The following is a 23201-nucleotide window of genomic DNA, read 5'->3' as shown; positions in this document are numbered from 1 at the left end:
GGTGTCCAGGACCTTAGTTACACAGGATGTATAGGGTGTCCAGGACCTTAGTTACACTTGATGTATTGGGTGTCCAGTCCGGGTTCCAAAATGGCACACTATTCCCTCGATAGCACGCTACTGACCAGTGCCCATATAGGTATTATGAGAAACACAATGTCTAAAGGATTGTAAGGACTGGAGGCTTGTCTTGTCCAACATGCTGTTTACCAGCCTCATCTTATGGCATCCCACACAGACCCAGTTAATTCCCCAACATGCTTTTTACCAGCAGACAAATCTAACTGCCTGAGGTTAATGTTCGCTCCCCCACTGAAATGTAGTTAGCATAATAAAAAAATCCCCATAAAGATCTGTCAGTTTAAGCTAGAGATATCTGCTATTATTATTATCTGTTATTATGCATTGGATGGATCTAAATCCACCACATCCTCCTATGTCGCCCTCCCGCATCGGAGGTGAGAGGTCACAAAGATAGAATGTTTTGTCAGGTCTTCTCACAAAACCGTCCGGTTTGGCCTAACAGACTATTATGACCCCTCTATGGAAAGATGAGACTCCCAAGAACACGAGCTCTGTTTGGCTCTACGACCCACACAAGTGTATTGACACTCGTCTGAAGTCGGTATCGGCCGATCTGCCAACTTCCGTCTGTAGCATCCAAACAGTTTGGGAGACACACAAATATGACTCCCTTGTGGAAAGATGAGACTCTCACAAGCATGTACATTTTTCTCTAGGACACACACACAGTTGGAGAGGATCAGGTTGTGTTTCTGAATTCAGTGTTTAGTTATCCCTCTCCTCTCCAGCTCAACTCTGTCTCTGTGTGTACTTTGAGTTTCACTAAACCTGCTCACATTTCTCTTTCGTCTGCCGAATATGTCCCTCACTCTCCCTGATGCTTATCTTCTACTGTGTGTTTTCTCTCTCCTCTTTCCCTTTCTCTATTATTTCATCCCCTTTATTCTTACGGTTTCCTCTCTCTCCCTCTCCCCCTCTCTCCCTCTCTCCCTCTCTCCCTCTCTCCCTCTCTCTATCTCTCTCTCTCTCTTATTTCGTCCCCCTTTCCCCCCCCTCTCTCCCCTCTCTCTCCTGTTCCTCTCCGTTGCTGGTGATCCCAGGGTTTTGGGTTTGTAACATTTGAAACGAGTGCCGATGCGGACCGTGCACGTGAGAAACTAAATGGTACAATCGTAGAGGGACGCAAAATAGAGGTGCCTTCTTTCCCCCTTCCTCCCTACCCCGTTCTCTCTCTCCCTCTGCCTGGCGATGCCTGCCTGCCATCCCCCTCTCTTCTCCTCCTCCACCATCCCCCTATCCCTCTGCCTGATGCACCTTGATCGCTGCATGCTGAATGCTGAACTCTGAGCCGTAAGTGTGTGTATGTATGTATGTGTGTGTGAGTGTGCGCGAGTGCATGTGATTTTATATCTCCTCTGCATGTGTGTGTGTGTGTGTGTGTGTGTGTGTGTGTGTGTGTGTGTGTGTGTGTGTGTGTGTGTGTGTGTGTGTGTGTGTGTGTGTGTGTGTGTGTGTGTGTGTGTGTGTGTGTGTGTGTGTGTGTGTGTGTGTGTGTGTAGGGGCATGTGTATCAGTTCAGATCAGAGTGTGTTTGATACTTAAGGAACAGAACACTCAGTTCCAGGTTTGATCCCAACAGACAGACCTCAGCTTGATGTATGTGCCAGTTTGAAGTCCTCACTCGTGCTTTTCTAAGTACATATATACACGCGCTCTTTCCGTCTCTGAATCACTTCTGTGCCCTGTCCGCAAATACATGTTTAAATTAACTCAATCACTGGTTATCAAAGTGCTGCCAGCATTGCTTTAAATCCCACTTGTTTATCCAAAACCCTGCGCTTGTATCAGACATCCCAGGGCAGAAACATATAGATGTATTGTCCATCTTTCTCAGGGTGTTTTCGCCATGTCTGCCGTTCCTCCGTCCCCATTAAGGGGAAACCTAGTCAGTTACACAACCGAATTGTGTGTTCCGCATTTAACCCCTCTGAATCAGAGAGGTGCAGGAGTCATTTAACCCCTCTGAATCAGAGAGGTGCAGGAGTCATTTAACCCCTCTGAATCAGAGAGGTGCAGGAGTCATTTAACCCCTCTGAATCAGAGAGGTGCATGAGTCATTTAACCCCTCTGAATCAGAGGGGTGCAGGAGTCATTTAACCCCTCTGAATCAGAGGGGTGCAGGAGTCATTTAACCCCTCTGAATCAGAGAGGTGCATGAGTCATTTAACCCCTCTGAATCAGAGAGGTGCCGGAGTCATTTAACCCAACCCCTCTGAATCAGAGAGGTGCATGAGTCATTTAACCCCCTCTGAATCAGAGAGGTGCAGGAGTCATTTAACAAAACCCCTCTGAATCAGAGAGGTGCATGAGTCATTTAACCCAACCCCTCTGAATCAGAGAGGTGCATGAGTCATTTAACCCAACCCCTCTGAATCAGAGAGGTGCAGGAGTCATTTAACAAAACCCCTCTGAATCAGAGAGGTGCATGAGTCATTTAACCAAACCCCTCTGAATCCGAGAGGTGCATGAGTCATTTATCAAAACCCCTCTGAATCAGAGAGGTGCAGGAGTCATTTAACCCCTCTGAATCAGAGAGGTGCATGAGTCATTTAACCCAACCCCTCTGATTCAGAGAGGTGCCGGAGTCATTTAACCCAACCCCTCTGAATCAGAGAGGTGCAGGAGTCATTTAACAAAACCCCTCTGAATCAGAGAGGTGCATGAGTCATTTAACCCAACCCCTCTGAATCAGAGAGGTGCATGAGTCATTTAACCCAACCCCTCTGATTCAGAGAGGTGCATGAGTCATTTAACCCAACCCCTCTGATTCAGAGAGGTGCATGAGTCATTTAACCCCTCTGAATCAGAGAGGTGCATGAGTCATTTAACCCCTCTGAATCAGAGAGGTGCCGGAGTCATTTAACAAAACCCCTCTGAATCAGAGAGGTGCACGGGGAGCAGTTGTTGTGGATAAACTGATTTGATCAAGGGCAGAACAGCACATTTATTCCCACTTTGCTGGCCCTGGGATTCAAACCAGCAACCTTGCAGTTATTGGCCCAACAGTCTTAACCACTAGGCTACCTGCAACCCCTATTGTTAAGGTAAAATACATTTGGAGTCGGAAGTTTACATAAACCTTAGTCAAATACATTCAAACTTAGTTTTTAACAATTACTGACAATTAATACTGTACAAAAATTCCCTGTCTTTGGTCAGTTAGGATCACCACTTTCTTATAAGAATGTGAAATATGAGAATAATAGTAGAGAGAATGATTTATTTCAAATTGTATTTCTTTCATCGCTACCCAGTGGGTCAGAAGTTTAAATACACTCAATTAGTATTTGGTAGCATTTCCTTTAAATTGTTTAACTTGGGTCAAACGTTTTAGGTAGCCTTCCACAAACGTCCTGACTGATGTCTTGAGATGTTGCTTCAATATATCCACATATTTTTTCTCCCTCATGAAGCCATCTATTTTGTGAAGTCACCAGTCCCTCCTGCAGCAAAGCACCCCCACAACATGATGCTGCCACCCCCGTGCTTCACGGTTGGGATGGTGTTCTTCGGCTTGCAAGCCTCCCCATTTTTCCTCCAAACATAAGGATGGTCATTATGGCCAAACAGTTCTATTTTTCTTTCATCAGACCAGAGGACATCTCTCCAAAAAGTACGATCTTTGTCCCCATGTGCAGTTGCAAATTGTAGTCTGGCGTTTTTATGGAGGTTTTGGTGCAGTGGCTTCTTCCTTGCTGAGTGGCCTTTCAGGTTATGTCGATATAAGACTCGTTTTACTGTTGATATAGATACTTTGTACCTGTTTCCTCCAGCATCTTCACAAGGTCCTTTGCTGTTATTCTGAGATTGATTTGCACTTTTAGCACCAAAATACGTTCATCTCTCGGAGACAGAACAGGTCTCCTTCCTGAGCGGTATGACGGCCGCGTGGTCCCATGGAGTTTATACTTGCGTACTATTGTTTGAACAGATGAATGTGGCACCTTCAGGCGTTTGGAAATTGCTTCCAAGAATGAACCAGACTTGTGGAGGTCTACAATTTATTTTCTGAGGTCTTGGCTGATTTCTTTTGATTTTCCCATGATGTCAAGCAAAGAGGCACTGAGTTTGAAGGTAGGCCTTGAAATACATCCACAGGTACACCTCAAATTACATCCACAGGTACACCTCAAATTGACTCAAATTATGTCACTTAGCCTATCAGAAGCTGCTAAAACCATGACAGCATTTTCTGGAATTTTCCAACCTGTTTAAAGGCACAGTCAACTTAGTGTATGTAAACTTCTGACCCACTGGAATTGTGAAACAGTGAATTATAAGTGAAATAATCCGTCTGTAAACAATTGTTGGAAGAATTACTTGTGTCATGCACAAAGTAGATGTCCTAACCGACTTGCCAAAACTATAGTTTGTTAACAAGAAATTTGTGGAGTGGTTGAAAAACAAGTTTTAATGACTCCAACCTAAGTGTATGTAAACTTCTGACTTCAACTGTATGTAAATATTTAAATAATACCTGGGCCCATACATCACATCAGACACAGGCTAGTGTAGCGTTAGCGTAGCCTCTAGGTCTGACCTGCTGGTCTGTTGGATATGAAAGCCATTAGCTCTAATTAGCGGCCAAGGGAAATGCTAACACGGTGGGTTAGGAAAACATACTAAACTCAACTCGACGCTGCCAGGGGCTGGTTGATACGGAGAGCTGTGTTTTACTTCAGCAAACTCAGAGGGAGAGATTATTATTTATTATTTTTTATAACTTGAACATTTCTGTTTAGAGAGGCCCTAAGCAATTGATATAGATGTTTGTAGAAAATGGATTCTGGCTCATTAGGTTTATAAGAACAAGGTGGTTCCCTTCACCAAGGTGGTTTGAACGTTGCTTTGTGTTCATCTGATACTGGTGATATACAGTGCCTTCAGAAAGTACTCACTTGTTCCACTTCTTGGTGTGTAACCAGGTGGGATTCAAATTGATTTAAATGTCTTTTTTTTGTCACTGATCTACAGAAAATAGTACAATGTAAAAGTGTTCAACTCCCCCAGAGTAAATACATGTTCAAATCCCCTTTGGCAGCGATTATAGTTGTGAGTCTCTAAGAGCTTTCAACACCTGGATTGTATAATATGTGTACATTATTCTTTATAAAATTCTTCAAGCTCTGCCAAGTTGGTTGTTGGGCAGCTATTTACAAATCTTGCCATCGATTTTCAAGCTGGTATAAGTCAAAACTGTAACTAGGCCACTCAGGAATATTCTATGTCGTCTTGATAAGCAACTCCTGTGTAGATTTGCTGAAAGGTGAACTCATCTCCCAGTGTCTGTTAGAAAGCAGACTGGACCAGGTTTCCAATAGGATTTTGCTTGTGCTCAGCTCTATTGCGTTCCTTATTATCCTAAAGAACTTTGATAGTCCTTGCCGATGACAAGCATACCCAAACATGATGCAGCCATCATGAAAATATGCTTGAAAATATGAAGAATGGTACTGTTCTGTTGCCCCAAACACAACGTTTTGTATTCAGGACATTAAGTCAATCTCATTGACACATTTTGTGCAGTTTTCGTTAGTGCATTATTGCAAACAGGAAGCATGTTTTGGAATATGTTTATTCTATACAGGCTTCACTATCTCATTTAGGTTTGTATTGTGGAGTAACTACAATGTTGTTGATGCATCCTCAGTTTTCTCCCATCACAGCCATTCATCTCTGTAACTGTTTTCAAGTCTCCATTGACCTCATGGTGAAATCCCTGTGCAATTTCCTTCTTCTCCGGCTACTGAGTTAGGAAAGATACGTGCTTCTTTGATGTGACTGGGAGTATTGATACACCACCCGAAGTGTAATTAATATCTTCACCATGCTCAAAGGGATATTCAATGTCTGCTTTGTTTTATTTTACCCATCTACCCATAGGTGCCCTTCTTTGCAAGGCATTGGAAAACCTCCCTGGTCTTTGTGTTTGAACCTGTGTTTGAAATTCACTGCTCGACTAAGGGATAATTGTATCTGTGGGGTACGGAGATGAGGTAGTCGAAACATAATTCTACTTTGACATTATGAGATATTGTGTGTAGGTCAGTGACAAAGAATCTCAATATAATCCATGTAAAATTCAGGCTGTTACACAACAAAATGTGGGAAAAGCCAACGAGTGTGAAGGCACTGTATTTCTGAAGGCACTGTATTATTCTGTATTGTTATGTTATTAGGTCTTGTTTTGCTATAACTATAGTATAACTATATAACAAAAATGAAGCTCCAATATGCAGTTTAGCCTCACTGGACTGTCAACAGTGCAATCTGTGTGTGTGTGTGTGTGTGTGTGTGTGTGTGTGTGTGTGTGTGTGTGTGTGTGTGTGTGTGTGTGTGTGTGTGTGTGTGTGTGTGTGTGTGTGTGTGTGTGTGTGTGTGTGTGTGTGTGTGTGTGTGTGTGTGTGTGTGTGTGTGTGTGTGTGTGTGTGTGCATTTGTGTGTTCTCTCTAACTGTCTAAACTCTATTTGAACACAGGTTAACAACGCAACAGCAAGAGTTATGACAAACAAAAAGGTGGCAAACCCATACATGAATGGTAAGAGCTCCCCTTCACCTCCTCCCTGCTCCCCTTTACCTCCTCCCTGCTCCCTCCTCCTTCACCTCCTCCCTGCTCCCTCTTCCTTCACCTCCTCCCTACTCCCTCTTCCTTATCCTCCTCCCTGCTCCCTCTTCCTTATCCTCCTCCCTGCTCCCTCTTCCTTCACCTCCTCCCTGCTCCCTCTTCCTTATAATAATAATAATAATAATATATGCCATTTAGCAGACGCTTTTATCCAAAGCGACTTACTTATCCTCCTCCCTACTCCCTCTTCCTTCACCTCCTCCCTGCTCCATCCTCTTCCTTCACCTCCTCCCTAATCCCTCTTCCTTCACCTCCTCCCTGCTCCCTCCTCTTCCTTCACCTCCTCCCTACTCCCTCTTCCTTATCCTCCTCCCTACTCCCTCTTCCTTCACCTCCTCCCTACTCCCTCTTCCTTCACCTCCTCCCTACTCCCTCTTCCTTCACCTCCTCCCTACTCCCTCTTCCTTATCCTCCTCCCTACTCCCTCTTCCTTATCCTCCTCCCTACTCCCTCTTCCTTCACCTCCTCCCTACTCCCTCTTCCTTCACCTCCTCCCTACTCCCTCTTCCTTCACCTCCTCCCTACTCCCTCTTCCTTATCCTCCTCCCTACTCCCTCTTCCTTCACCTCCTCCCTACTCCCTCTTCCTTATCCTCCTCCCTACTCCCTCTTCCTTCACCTCCTCCCTACTCCCTCTTCCTTATCCTCCTCCCTACTCCCTCTTCCTTCACCTCCTCCCTACTCCCTCCTCCTTCACCTCCTCCCTACTCCCTCTTCCTTCACCTCCTCCCTACTCCCTCCACCTTCACCTCCTCCCTACTCCCTCTTCCTTCACCTCCTCCCTACTCCCTCTTCCTTATCCTCCTCCCTACTCCCTCTTCCTTCACCTCCTCCCTACTCCCTCCTCCTTCACCTCCTCCCTACTCCCTCTTCCTTCACCTCCTCCCTACTCCCTCCTCCTTCACCTCCTCCCTACTCCCTCTTCCTTCACCTCCTCCCTGCTCCCTCCTCCTTCACCTCCTCCCTGCTCCCTCTTCCTTCACCTCCTCCCTACTCCCTCTTCCTTCACCTCCTCCCTACTCCCTCTTCCTTCACCTCCTCCCTACTCCCTCACCTCCTCCCTACTCCCTCTTCCTTCACCTCCTCCCTACTCCCTCTTCCTTCACCTCCTCCCTACTCCCTCTTCCTTCACCTCCTCCCTACTCCCTCTTCCTTCACCTCCTCCCTACTCCCTCCTCCTCCACCTCCTCCCTACTCCCTCTTCCTTCACCTCCTCCCTACTCCCTCTTCCTTCACCTCCTCCCTACTCCCTCTTCCTTATCCTCCTCCCTACTCCCTCTTCCTTCACCTCCTCCCTGCTCACTCCTCTTCCTTCACCTGCTCCCTCCTACCCACTTCTTCTTTTTGACCGACAGGACAGACAGACGGACGGACGGACAGACAGACAGATCAGTATATTTGCTGTATTAACTGATGAAATCAGATGGTGCGATATGTATTCAGTGACCCAGACTCTAACCCTATGATGACTGAACCATAACCAGCTACTCAGGTTATTTTTCAGGTTATTTGCTTGGTTTTGGTATTTTATTTTGATTTGATTTGAATTCCACAGTACGTTATTCATTTGAAATCATTGCTTGAGTGTTGGCTTTCCCATGGTTAGGAGATGAAACAACATAAGAAACGAGTGTTCCTCAAGGGTTCTTCGGGAATGGGAATGATTTCATGTGGAACCATAAAGGCCATCAAACTTTGAAAACTGCAACGGTTCTTTAACAGCTTACAAAAAAATAGTTTTTCTTCTTTTAGTGATAATTCAAATATGTTCGGTGGCGGCTCATTATAATATTTTAGGGAGTGGTTTTACGCACAGCTATTTTTGGTGTAACCATGAGTCTCCTTCCAGTTCATCTAATCTACTACAGCCAAGGACGTGTCTTGTGAGAGACTTGTACATGTCCTTGTGTTTAATTGAGAATGGCTGATTTAAATCAGTGCTTCTTATTTCTCTCAGCCATGACAGGGCTAACACACCTGATTCACCTTGTCAGTTAACACAATAATAACACCTTTTTTGCGATTTTAACAAAACAATATTTCTCACCACAATAAAAATAACATTTTTAAACTCTATGGTTCTTTCAAAGCATCTACAAATAACCTTTGATTGAGGAACCGTTCCATGTTTTATTAATGGTTCTTTAAAGAATCATTATGAAAGGTATTTTCTCGTGCCATAAAGCTTATATTTAGAACCGTATGAGCATGGTTCTTTATAGAACCTTCAAAAAAAGGTTCCTTATAGCCCCCTAAAAGGAACCCTTATTTGGCCCTATATAGAGAAGTTGCTGTTTTTTGTAGTCTGTACAGGGATGATCTCTTAACATAATAAGTGTAAAGATGGAAAGGAGAATTGGTTCGGACATAAGGAGCGAAGGGAGGAGATGGAGAAAGTGTTGAGAGGATGGACGGAAGGAGAGGGGGGAGGGGAAGGGGGAGGGGAAGGGGGAGGAAAGTGAATTTAGTGGAGAGGAGAGTGAATGGATGAGTGGATGGAGGAAATAAAAAGCCAAGGGCTCAATCTGAGAGGGCTTCAGGGTTTGTCTCTGTCTCTCTCTCTCTGACACACATTCATGTTGATGGAAGAGAGAGATACATCCAGAGAGAGAGAGAAGAGAAAAGAGAGAGGGACACATGTGGAGAGGGAGAAGAGAGAGAGAAAAATGGAGAGAGAGGGAGAAGAGAAAGAGAGATAAATGGAGAGAGAGAAGAGGCCAGTAATGAATTGGCCAGACATGTCAACACTCCTCTCTTCCTTCCTCCATCCCTCCATCAGAGTAGGGTTAGAGCAGTGCAGACAGAGAGAATGAGACCTGACTCCCCTTCTGTCACTGAACCACACCACCACACCACCACACCACCACACCACCACACTACCACCACACCACCACACTACCACACCACCACACCACCACACTACCACACCACCACACTACCACACCACCACACTACCACACCACCACACTACCACACCACCACACTACCACACTACCACACCACCACACTACCACACCACCACACCACCACACCACCACACTACCACACCACCACACTACCAAACCACCACACCATCAAACTACCACACCACCACACCACCACACTACCACACCACCACACCACCACACTACCAAACCACCACACCATCAAACTACCACACCACCACACCACCACACTACCAAACCACCACACCATCAAACTACCACACCACCACACCACCACACTACCACACCACCACACTACCACACTACCACACCACCACACCACCACACTACCACACCACCACACCACCACACTACCACACCACCACACCACCAAACCACCACACCACCACACCACCACACCACCACACTACCACACCACCACACTACCACACCACCACACTACCAAACCACCACACCATCAAACTACCACACCACCACACCACCACACTACCACACTACCACACTACCACACCACCACACTACCACACCACCACACTACCACACCACCACACCACCACACCACCACACTACCACACTACCACACTACCACACTACCACACTACCACACTACCACACCACCACACCATCAAACTACCACACCACCACACCACCACACTACCAAACCACCACACCATCAAACTACCACACCACCACACCACCACACTACCACACCACCACACTACCACACCACCACACTACCAAACCACCACACCACCACACTACCACACCACCACACCACCACACTACCAAACCACCACACCATCAAACTACCACACCACCACACCACCACACTACCAAACCACCACACCACCACACTACCACACCACCACACTACCACACCACCACACTACCAAACCACCACACCATCAAACTACCACACCACCACACCACCACACCACCACACTACCACACCACCACACTACCAAACCACCACACCATCAAACTACCACACCACCACACTACCACACCACCACACCACCACACTACCAAACCACCACACCATCAAACTACCACACCACCACACCACCACACCACCACACCACCACACAACTTATTATTAATCTCCTCCAGTCCAATCATCATGTCTCTCCTCCTATTCCATAATAATGTCTCTCCTCCTATCTCATCGTCATGTCTCTCCTCCTATCCCATAACACTGTCTCTCCTCCTATCCCATAATAACGTCTCTCCTCCTATCCCATAATAATGTCTATCCTCCTATCCCATAATAATGTCTCTCCTCCTATCCCATAATACTGTTTCTCCTCCTGTCCCATCATCATGTCTCTCCTCTCCTCCTATCCCATCATCATGTCTCTCCTCTCCTCCTATCCCATCATCATGTCTCTCCTCTCCTCCTATCCAATCATCATGTCTCTCCTCCTGTCCCATCATCATGTCTCTCCTCCTATCCCATCATCATGTCTCTCCTCTCCTCCTGTCCCATCATCATGTCTCTCCTCTCCTCCTGTCCCATCATCATGTCTCTCCTCCTGTCCCATCATCATGTCTCTCCTCCTGTCCCATCATCATGTCTCTCCTCCTATCCCATCATCATGTCTCTCTTCCTATCCCATAATCATGTCTCTCCTCTCCTCCTATCCCATAATCATGTCTCTCCTCATATCCCATCATCATGTCTATCCTTTGATCCCATCATCATGTCTATCCTTTGATCCCATCATCATGTCTCTCCTCCAATCCCATCATCATGTCTCTCCTCCGATCCCATCATCATGTCTCTCCTTTGATCCCATCATCATGTCTCTCCTCCTATCCCATCATCATGTCTCTCCTCCTATCCCATCATCACGTCTCTCCTTTGATCCCATCATCATGTCTCTCCTTTGATCCCATCATCATGTCTCTCCTCCTATCCCATCATCATGTCTCTCCTCCTATCCCATCATCACGTCTCTCCTCCAATCCCATCATCATGTCTCTCCTCCTATCCCATCATCATGTCTCTCCTCCAATCCCATCATCATGTCTCTCCTCTCCTCCTGTCCCATCATCATGTCTCTCCTCCTATCCCATCATCATGTCTCTCTTCCTATCCCATCATCACGTCTCTCCTCCTGTCCCATCATCATGTCTCTCCTCCTATCCCATCATCATGTCTCTCTTCCTATCCCATCATCACGTCTCTCCTCCTATCCCATCATCATGTCTCTCCTCCTGTCCCACCATCATGTCTCTCCTCCTATCCCATCATCATGTCTCTCCTCCTATCCCATAATCATGTCTCTCCTCCTATCCCATCATCATACCTCTCCTCCTGTCCCATCATCATGTCTCTCCTCCTATCCCATCACCATGTCTCTCCTCCTGTCCCATCATCACGTCTCTCCTCCTATCCCATCATCATGTCTCCCCTCTCCTCCTGTCCAATCATCATGTCTCTCCTCTCCTCCTATCTCATCATCATGTCTCTCCTCCAGTCCAATCATCATGTCTCTCCTCTCCTCCAGTCCAATCATCATGTCTCTCCTCCTGTCCCATCATCATGTCTCTCCTCCTATCCCATCATCATGTCTCTCCTCCTATCCCATAATCATGTCTCTCCTCCTGTCCCATCATCATGTCTCTCCTCCTATCCCATAATCATGTCTCTCCTCTCCTCCTATCCCATCATCATGTCTCTCCTCCTGTCCCATCATCATGTCTCTCCTCCTATCCCATCATCATGTCTCTCCTCCTGTCCCATCATCATGTCTCTCCTCCTATCCCATAATCATGTCTCTCCTCCTGTCCCATCATCATGTCTCTCCTCTCCTCCTGTCCAATCATCATGTCTCTCCTCCTTCCAATCATCATGTCTCTCCTCCTGTCCAATCATCTTGTCTCTCCGCTCCTCCTGTCCAATCATCATGTCTCTCCTCTCCTCCTGTCCAATCATCATGTCTCTCCTCTCCTCCTGTCCAATCATCATGTCTCTCCTCTCCTCCTGTCCAATCATCATCTCTCCTCCTGTCCAATCATAATGTCTCTCCTCTCCTCCTGTCCAATCATCATGTCTCTCCTCTCCTCCCGTCCCATCATCATGTCTCTCCTCTCCTCCTGTCCCATCATCATGTCTTTCCTCCTGTCCAATCATCATGTCTCTCCTCTCCTCCTGTCCCATCATCATGTCTCTCCTCCAGTCCAATCATCATGTCTCTCCTCCTGTCCCATCATCATGTCTCTCCTCCCATCCCATCATCATGTCTCTCCTCTCCTCCTGTCCCATCATCATGTCTCTCCTCCTGTCCAATCATCATGTCTCTCCTCCCGTCCCATCATCATGTCTCTCCTCTCCTCCTGTCCAATCATCATGTCTCTCCTCTCCTCCTATCCCATCATCATGTCTCTCCTCCTGTCCCATCATCATGTCTCTCCTCTTATCCCATCATCATGTCTCTCCTCCTGTCCCATCATCATGTCTCTCCTCCTGTCCCATCATCATGTCTCTCCTCCTATCCCATCATCATGTCTCTCCTCCTGTCCCATCATCATGTCTCTCCTCTTATCCAATCATCATGTCTCTCCTCCTGTCCCATCATCATGTCTCTCCTCCTGTCCAATCATCATGTCTCTCCTCTCCTCCTGTCCAATCATCATGTCTCTCCTCTCCTCCTGTCCAATCATCATGTCTCTCCTCTCCTTCTATCCCATCATCATGTCTCTCCTCCTGTCCCATCATCATGTCTCTCCTTTGATCCCATCATCATGTCTCTCCTCCTATCCCATAATCATGTCTCTCCTCCTTCCAATCTTCACGTCTCTCCTCCTATCCCATCATACAGTCTCTCCTCCTATCCCACCATACAGTCTCTCCTCCTATCCCACCCATCCTGATGTCACATCTCCTATCCTATCATCATGTCTCTCCTCCTATCCCATCATCATGAACTGTGCATTTTTTAAATTTAAGTTGCGGTTAATGAAGTATCATCTAACGCTGGAACATAGTTTTTACATTTTTATTTAATTCCAGACCTTAGTGTAAGTAAATTGCTGGTATAAGTAAATATATGCTAAAATATCTTCAGTCTTTGTGCATGGGATGCTAATCTAACATTAGTCTACCACTCCCTTGTGTGTTTTCTGTAGGCTGGAAGCTGAACCCAATGGTGGGAGCTGTCTATGGTCCTGAATTGTATGCAGGTAAAACTTCACTGATACATACGACACAACAACCCCTCGCTATCACAGTACATCTCACCTTCTCTCTCTCTCTCTCTCTCTCTCTCTCTCTCTCTCTCTCTCTCTCTCTCTCTCTCTCTCTCTCTCTCTCTCTCTCTCTCTCTCTCTCTCTCTCTCCCCTCTGTCTCTCTCTCTCTCTCTCCCCCTCTGTCTCTCTCTCTCTCTCCCCCTCTGTCTCCCTCTCTCTCCCCCTCTGTCTCTCTCTCTCCCCCTCTCCCCCTCTCCCCCTCTCCCTCTCTCTCCCTCTCTCTCTCTCTCTCTCCCCCTCTCCCCCTCCCCCTCTCCCTCTCTCTCCCCCTCTCTCCCCCTCTCCCTCCCTCTCTCTCCCCCTCTCTCTCTCCCTCTCTCTCCCCCTCTCCCTCTCCCTCTCTCTCTCTCTCTCCCTCTCCCTCTCTCTCCCCCTCTCTCTCTCTCTCTCCCCTCTCCCTCTCTCCCCCTCTCTCTCTCTCTCTCCCCTCTCCCTCTCTCCCCCTCTCTCTCTCTCTCTCCCTCTCTATCCCCCTCTCACTCGCTCTCCCTCTCTATCCCCCTCTCTCACTCGTTCTCCCTCTCTCTCCCTCCCACTCTCTCTCCCCCTCTCCCTCTCTCTCCCCCCCTCCCCCCTCTCTCGCTCTCCCCCTCTCTCCCCCTCTCTCCCCCCCTCTCTCCCCCTTCTCCCTCTGTCTCTCTCTCTCTCTCTCTCTCTCATATGAGCCGGTATGGTTGTGGTGTTGTGTATTCACGTGTGTGCGTACATGCTCCTTTCATTTAGAGGAAGTGCTGTGACTGTCTGCGGACTTTAACACCTCTCCATCTTGCTCATTAGACTGAAATCTGTTCATTCCAAGACAGCTTTACTGCCAAGCTCTAAATAACAGCCATCCATCTATTTTATTTCTCCCTCTCCTCCCCCTCTCCTCCCCCCTCCTGCCCTCCCCTCTCCCCTCATCCACCCCCATTTCCTCCCCACTCCTCCCCTCCTCCCCTCACGATCCTGAACCCTAATATATTGAGTCGTCTTAAACATGCCAGTAAAGTTTGCCAAGCCTAAACGACGCCATATGCCTCTGCAAGTCCCATGTGGCAGCCATGGTGGAGGGGTGTGTGTGTGTGTGTGTGTGTGTGTGTGTGTGTGTGTGTGTGTGTGTGTGTGTGTGTGTGTGTGTGTGTGTGTGTGTGTGTGTGTGTGTGTGTGTGTGTGTGTGTGTGTGTGTGTGTGTGTGTGTGTGTTGGTGGGTGTGCGTGTGTTTCCTAGCAAAACAACCTATTTACAGTGGGGCGGAAAAGTATTTAGTCAGCCACCAACTGTGCAAGTTCTCCCACTTAAAAAGATGAGAGAGGCCTGTAATTTTCATCATAGGTACACTTCAACTATGACAGACAAAATGAGAAAAAAATCCAGAAAATCACATTGTAGGATTTTTTATGAATTTATTTGCAAATTATGGTGGAAAATAAGTATTTGGTCAATAATAAAAGTTATATTATATTACAAATTATATTGGAAAATAAACGTTTTTTTATTGACCAAAGACTTATCTCAATACTTTGTTATATACCATTTGTTGGTAATGACAGAGGTCAAATGTCTCTGTAAATGTTTCTGTTAGTCTTCACAAGGTTTTCACACACTGTTGCTGGTATTTTGGCCCATTCCTCCATGCAGTTCTCCTCTAGAGCAGTGATGTTTTGGGGCTGTTGCTGGGCAACACGGACTTTCAACTCCCTCCAAAGATTTTCTATGGGGTTGAGATCTGGAGACTGGCTAGGCCACTCCAGGACCTTGAAATGCTTCTTACGAAGCCACTCCTTCGTTGCCCGGGCAGTGTGTTTGGGATCATTGTCATGCTGAAAGACCGAGCCATGTTTCATCTTCAATGCCCTTGCTGATGGAAGGAGGTTTTCACTCAAAATCTCATGATACATGGCCCCATTCATTCTTTCCTTTACACGGTTCAGTCGTCCTGGTCCCTTTGCAGAAAAACAGCCCCAAAGCATGATGTTTCCACCCCCATGCTTCACAGTAGGTATGGTGTTAAATGACTTAAATGTAAATGTAAATGTGTTCTTTGGATGCAACTCAGCATTCTTTGTCCTCCAAACACGACGAGTTGAGTTTTTACCAAAAAGTTATATTTTGGTTTAATCTGACCATATGGCATTCTCCCAATCTTCTTCTGGATCATCCAAATGCTCTCTAGCAAACTTCAGACAGGCCTGGACATGTACTGGCTTAAGCAGGGGGACACGTCTGGCACTGCAGGATTCGAGTCCCTGGCGGCGTAGTGTGTTACTGTTGATTTGTTACTGATGGTAGGCTTTGTTACTTTGGTCCCAGCTCTCTGCAGGTCATTCACTAGGTCCCCCCGTGTGGTTCTGGGATTTTTGCTTACCGTTCTTGTGATCATTTTGACCCCATGCGGTGAGATCTTGCGTGGAGCCCCAGATCGAGGGAGAATATCAGTGGTCTTGTATGTCTTCCATTTCCTAATAATTGCTCCCACAGTTGATTTCTTCAAACCAAGCTGCTTACCTATTGAAGATTCAGTCTTCCCAGCCTGGTGCAGGTCTACAATTTTGTTTCTAGTGTCCTTTGTTAGCTCTTTGGTCTTGGCCATAGTGGAGTTTGGAGTGTGACTGTCTGAGGTTGTGGACATGTGTCTTTTATACTGATAACAAGTTCAAACAGGTGCCATTAATACTGGTAACGAATGGAGGACAGGGGAGCCTCTTAAAGAAGAAGTTACAGGTCTGTGAGAGCCAGAAATCTTGCTTGTTTGTAGGTGACCAAATATTTATTTTCCACCATAATTTGCAAATAAATTCATTACAAATCCTACATTGTGATTTTCTGAAAATTTTTCTCTCATTTTGGCTGTCATAGTTGAAGTGTACCTATGATGAAAATTACAGGCCTCATCTTTTTAAGTGGGAGAACTTGCACAATTGGTGGCTGACTAAATACTTTTTTGCCCCACTGTAACTCCCTTGCTTCTCCCATCCTCACTTCCCTCCACTACTCCTCTTCCTCACTCCTTTTCTTTCAAAATATGAAAAAAATAAATATTCTTGTAGCAGAAGTGTTGGGTCTGGATTTCATGTGGAATCATTCAAGCTGCGTTTAATCTACTATGGGAGGGAATAGAGCGAGATGTAACGGCCGTTAATCACTCTTTATCAGTGTGGTGTCCAAAGGCGAGGATCAGCTGATTTGGAGCCCATAAATGATGTGTGTGTGACACAAAACTCCGTCTCCATTCCTGTGGTTGGCTACAGGTTTATTGTGTTCAAATACCTTTCAGATAGAATGCCGGATGAGAGGGGAGAGAGAGAGAGGGGAGAGAGAGAGAGAGGGGAGAGGGGAGAGAGAGGTCATTGTCTGCTGGAAGGTGAACCTCCGTCCCAGACTCAAATCTCTGGAAGACTGAAACAGGTTTCCCTCAAGAATTTCCATGTATTTAGCGCCATCCATCATTCCTTCAATTCTGACCAGTTTCCCTGCTGATGAAAACCATCCCCACAGCTGCTGCCACCACTATGCTTTACTGTGGGGATGGTATTCTCTGATTGATGAGAGGTGTTGGGCTTGCGCCAGACATAGCTCAATTTTTGTCTCATCTGACCAGAGTACCTTCTTCCATATGTTTGGGGAGTCCCCCACATGCCTTTTGGCGAACACCAACCGTGTTTGCTTATTTTTTCTTTAAGCAATGGCTTTTTTTCTGGCCACTCTTCCGTAAAGCCCAGCTCTGTGGAGTGTACGGCTTAAAGTGGTCCTATGGACAGATACTCCCATCTCTGCTGTGGAGCTTTGCAGCTCCTTCAGGGTTATCTTTGGTCTCCTTGTTGCCTCTCTGATTGTCCTCCTTGCCTGGTCCGTGAGTTTTGGTGGGCGGCCCTCCTTGCCCGGTCCGTGAGTTTTGAGTTTTGGTGGGCGGCCCTACTTGCCCGGTCCGTGAGTTTTGGTGGGCGGCCCTCCTTGCCCGGTCCGTGAGTTTTGGTGGGCGGCCCTCCTTGCCCGGTCCGTGAGTTTTGGTGGGCGGCCCTCCTTGCCTGGTCCGTGAGTTTTGGTGGGCGGCCCTCCTTGCCCGGTCCGTGAGTTTTGGTGGGCGTCCCTCCTTGCCTGGTCCGTGAGTTTTGGTGGGCGGCCCTCCTTGCCCGGTCCGTGAGTTTTGGTGGGCGGCCCTCCTTGCCTGGTCCGTGAGTTTTGGTGGGCGGCCCTCTCTTGGCAGGTTTATTGTGGTGCCGTATTCTTTTTATTTTTAAATAATGGATATAACGGTGCTCTGTGGGATGTTCAAATGTTGGGATATTTGTTTATAACCCAACCCTGATCTGTACTTTCTTTCAGAACAGGTGTATATATACTGAGATCGTGTGACAGATCATGTGACACTTAAATAAAGTGCCCCTGTGTGCAATCTAACTAATTATGTGACTTCTGAAGGTAATTGGTTGCACCAGATCTTATTTAGGGGCTTCTTAACAAAGGCGGTGATTACAAATGCACCCCTTTTCAGTTTATATTTATTTTAACAAGTAATTTTTTCATTCCACTTCACCAATTTAGATTATTTTGTGTTTGTCCATTACATGAAATCCAAAATAAAAATCAATTTAACTGACAAGTTGTAATGCAACAAAATAGGAAAAACGCCATGATTCGCAAGGCACTGTATTTATGTTTATTTATTTTCCTTTTGTACTTTGTCTTTATTCTTTTGGAACTTTTGAGTGTAATGTTTACTGTTCATTTTTATTGTTTATTTCACTTTTGTTTATTATCTACTTCACTAGCAATGTTTCCCATGCCAATAAAGCCTATGAATTCAAATTGAGAGAGAGAGAGAGTGAGAGTGAGTGAGAGAGAACGAGAGAGAGCTGCTGGGTAAATACACACTCACTTGGTTCTTTACCTTATCCACACTGATGGTGTAGAGTTGAACAGAGGCACTTCATGCATTAATCACTGTGTGTGTGTGTGTGTGTGTGTGTGTGTGTGTGTGTGTGTGTGTGTGTGTGTGTGTGTGTGTGTGTGTGTGTGTGTGTGTGTGTGTGTGTGTGTGTGTGTGTGTGTGTGTGTGTGTGTGTGTGTGTGTGTGTGTGTGTGTGTGTGTGTGTGTGTGACTGAGTGGAGTAGACTGTGTGGGTATGAAGGACAATGAGGGACATGCAATAGTGATTGATTGACTATGTCTGTGTGTGTGTGTGTGTGTGTGTGTGTGTGTGTGTGTGTGTGTGTGTGTGTGTGTGTGTGTGTGTGTGTGTGTGTGTGTGTGTGTGTGTGTGTGCGTGTGTGTGTGTGTGCGTGTGCGTGTGCGTGCGTGAGTATATGCATACAGTTTAGCAGCAGAACACAACAAATAAGATTAAAATGTAAATCAAAATATTACGAGGAGCTTTTTAACTGCTGACAAAATATGCAGGTTGGAAAGGTGACGTTAGTTTGACTCCGGAGTGTCTCACTCTGCCATGATTTGATTGGTCCAAAACGCGGATGAGGTCACAGTCATTTGCTGACCCCGCCTTTTATTGCTAAATCAAGTTAAGGTGTTTAAAAAACAAGAACCCATACATTTCTCGTGAGTGTGTATCCTTTGTGTGTGTGTGTGTGTGAGGTGTCCTGTGTGTGTGGTGTCCTGTGTGTGTGTGTGTGTGTGTGTGGTGTCCTGTGTGTGTGGTGTCCTGTGTGCCTCAGTTGGTAGAGCACGCCACTTGCAACGCCCGGGTTGTGGGTTCGATTCCCACGGGCGGACTAGAATGAAAAAAGTAAACAAACGTATGCACACTACTGTAAGTCGCTCTGCATAAGAGGCTTTCTTCATTGTCTGAGGTTTAATTAAGCAAACACTCTGTCATTGTCTCTGAGAACACAAATAGGCGAGATATGGCAGTCTGAAGGCTGTATAGGAGAAGGCCGTATAGGAGAAGGCCGTATAGGAGAAGGCCGTATAGGAGAAGGCCGTATAGGAGAAGGCCCTATAGGAGAAGGCCCTATAGGAGAAGGCCCTATAGGAGAAGGCCCTATAGGAGAAGGCCCTATAGGAAAAGGCCCTATAGGAGAAGGCCGTATAGGAGAAGGCCCTATAGGAGAAGGCCCTATAGGAGAAGGCCGTATAGGTGAAGGCCCTATAGGAGAAGGCCCTATAGGAGAAGGCCGTATAGGAGAAGGCCCTATAGGAGAAGGCCCTATAGGAGAAGGCCCTATAGGAGAAGGCCCTATAGGAGAAGGCCGTATAGGAGAAGGCCCTATAGGAGAAGGCCCTATAGGAGAAGGCCCTATAGGAGAAGGCCGTATAGGAGAAGGCCCTATAGGAGAAGGCCCTATAGGAGAAGGCCCTATAGGAGAAGGCCCTATAGGAGAAGGCCGTATAGGAGAAGGTTTCCAGGACGACTAAGACCGATGCATTGTGGCGTAACGCAGAAAGCCATGGCCATGTTTAGATAGGACTCAAGTCTCTTCTCCTATCCCATAATTCTTGTATTCCCTTTATAGTGCACACTTTCTTTGGCCATAGGGGACGAGGGTGCCATTTTGGACGTAACCACGGTCTGAAGATTGAGACGGGAGTTAAAATGTGTGTTTAGTCAACTACACACACATGAACTCTTCCACATACGAAACACCTTACACGCATACAAAACACTCACAACTCGATATTTTTCTTGCGCTGTGTCACTATAGCAACGATATAGTGTACATGACCGGCATGTTAGCGTTGTCGTGGCAACAGTTAGAAGGAGGAAGTCAAGGTGTTCTACTGTACAGCAGCAAGGAAGAAAAAGTTGTTATATATATCACATCATCCCCATTAAAAAACTCCTGGGAAAAACATTGTCTTTACAACACCATTAAAACCTCCCTGACATAGGCATGCCGCTCGCGCCCCACCACGACAACATCCGGTGTTATTTCAGAGCGCGGAATTCAAAATAAAACATTTGTAATATTAAACATTCATGAAAATACAAGTGTCTTACATCGTTTTAAAGCTTAACTTTTTAATCTAGCCGCTTTGTCAGAATTCAAAAAGGCTTTACGGTGAAAGCACACCATGCGATTATCTGAGGACAGCGCCCTGCGTAAAAAAGCATTACAAACATTTTCCAAGCAAGCAGAGGCGTCACGAAAGTCAGAAATAGCGATAAAATAAATCACTTACGTTTGAAGATCCTCCTCTGTTTGGAATCCCAAAGGGTCCCAGTTACATCACAAATGGTCCTTTTTGTTCGATAAAGTCCTTCTTTATATCCCAAAAAAGTCCAGTTTAGTTGGCGCACTTGATTCAGTAGTCCATCGGTTTCCCTCATTCAAAATGCAGACAAATGAATTCCAAAAGTTACCAATAAACTTCATCCAAAAAAGTCAAACAACGTTTCTAATCAATCCTCAGGAACCCTAATATGTAAATAAATTATAAAATTTAAGATGGAGAATAGTACACTGCTAAAAAAAATAAAGGGAACACTTAAACAACACAATGTTAAGTCAATCACACTTCTGTGAAAACAAACTGTCCACTTAGGAAGCAACACTGATTGACAATAAATGTCACATGCTGTTGTGCAAATAGAATAGACAACAGGTGGAAATTATAGGCAATTAGCAAGACACCCCCAATAAAGGAGTGGTTCTGCAGGTGGTGACCACAGACCACTTCTCAGTTCCTATGTTTCCTGGCTGATATTTTGGTCACTTTTGAATGCTGGCAGTGCTTTCACTCCAGTGGTAGCATGAGAAGGAGTCTACAACCCACACAAGTGGCTCAGGTAGTGCAGCTCATCCAGGATGGCACATCAATGCGAGCTGTGGCAAGAAGGTTTGCTGTGTCTGTCAGCGTAGTGTCCAGAGCATGGAGGCGCTACCAGGAGACAGGCCAGTACATCAGGAGGCGTGGAGGAGGCCGTAGGAGGGCTACAACCCAGCAGCAGGACCGCTACCTCCGCATTTGTGCAAGGAGGAGCAGGAGGAGCACTGACAGAGCCCTGCAAAATGCCCTCTAACAGGCCACAAATGTGCATGTGTCTGCTCAAACGGTCAGAAACAGACTCCATGAGGGTGGTATGATGGCCCGACGTCCACAGGTGGGGGTTGTGCTTACAGCCCAATGCCGTGCAGGATGTTTGGCATTTGCCAGAGAACATCAAGGTTGGCAAATTCGCCACTGGCGCCCTGTGCTCTTCACAGATGAAAGCAGGTTCCCACTGAGCACATGTGACAGATGTGACAGAGTCTGGAGACGCCGTGGAGAACGTTCTGCTGCCTGCAACATCATCCAGCATGACCGGTTTGGCGATGGGTCAGTCATGGTGTGGGGTGGCATTTCTTTTTGGGGGCCGCACAGCCCTCCATGTGCTCGCCAGAGGTAGCCTGACTGACATTAGGTACCGAGATGAGACATCTTGTGAGACCATATGCTGGTGCGGTTAGCCCTGGGTTCCTCCTAATGGAAGACAATGCTAGACCTCATGTGGCTGGAGTGTGTCAGCAGTTCCTGCAAGAGGAAGGCATTGATGCAATGGACTGGCCCGCCCGTTCCCCAGACCTGAATCCAATTGAGCACATCTGTGACATCATGTCTCGCTCCATCCACCAACGCCACGTTGCACCACAGACTGTCCAGGAGTTGGCGGATGCTTTCGTCCAGGTCTGGGAGGAGATCCCTCAGGAGACCATCCGCCACCTCATCAGGAGCATGCACAGGCGTTGTAGGGAGTTCATACAGGCACGTGGAGGCCACACACACTAATGAGCCTCATTTTGACTTGTTTAAAGGACAAAAGTTAGATCAGCCTGTAGTGTGGTTTTCCACTTTAATTTTGAGTGTGACTCCAAATCCAGACCTCCATGGGTTGATGCATTTAATTTCCATTGATCATTTTTTGTGTGATTTTGTTGTCAGCACATTCAACTATGTAAAGAAAAAAGTATTTAATGAAAATATTTCATTCATTCAGATCTAGGATGTGTTATTTTAGTGTTCCCTTTATTTTTTGGAGCAGTGTATATTCAGAGATAAATGACGAAGTGCTCTCACCAGAACACGCTACAAACACTACAAATTCTAGCTCATATTAAAAAAAAAAAACAAGCCTGAAACGCTTTCTAAAGACTGCTGACATCTACTGGAAGCCCTAGGAACTGCAATCTGGGAGGTATTCAATTGATTTTCTCATAGAAAGAAATTACAATGAGTGTTGAGCTCAACAAACAAAATAAATCTGGATTGATTGTCCTTTGGTTTTTGCCTGCCATATCAATTCTGTTATACTCACAGATATGATTTTAACAGTTTTAGAAACTTTAGAGTGTTTTCTATCCAATTATATGCATATCCTAGCTT

At 46.2% G+C, this 23201-nt stretch overlaps 1 protein-coding gene across 1 annotated transcript in view; it reads left to right on the top strand.

Annotated features, from left to right (window-relative positions):
* The window catches only part of LOC124039375 (RNA binding protein fox-1 homolog 3-like), a 128896-nt gene that overhangs the window by 66807 nt on the left and 38888 nt on the right, over window positions 1-23201 (top strand). The window contains exons 4-6 of the mRNA XM_046355338.1: window positions 1125-1217; window positions 6563-6623; window positions 13786-13839. Of these exons, the coding sequence (XP_046211294.1) occupies window positions 1125-1217; window positions 6563-6623; window positions 13786-13839 (208 nt within the window). The remainder of the gene's footprint in view (window positions 1-1124; window positions 1218-6562; window positions 6624-13785; window positions 13840-23201) is intronic.

The sequence above is a fragment of the Oncorhynchus gorbuscha genome, linkage group LG07 (assembly GCF_021184085.1).
Source record: "Oncorhynchus gorbuscha isolate QuinsamMale2020 ecotype Even-year linkage group LG07, OgorEven_v1.0, whole genome shotgun sequence".
Lineage (NCBI taxonomy): Eukaryota > Metazoa > Chordata > Actinopteri > Salmoniformes > Salmonidae > Oncorhynchus > Oncorhynchus gorbuscha.
Note: the sequence above shows the minus strand (reverse complement) of the source record. Positions and strands in the feature narration are given on the sequence as shown.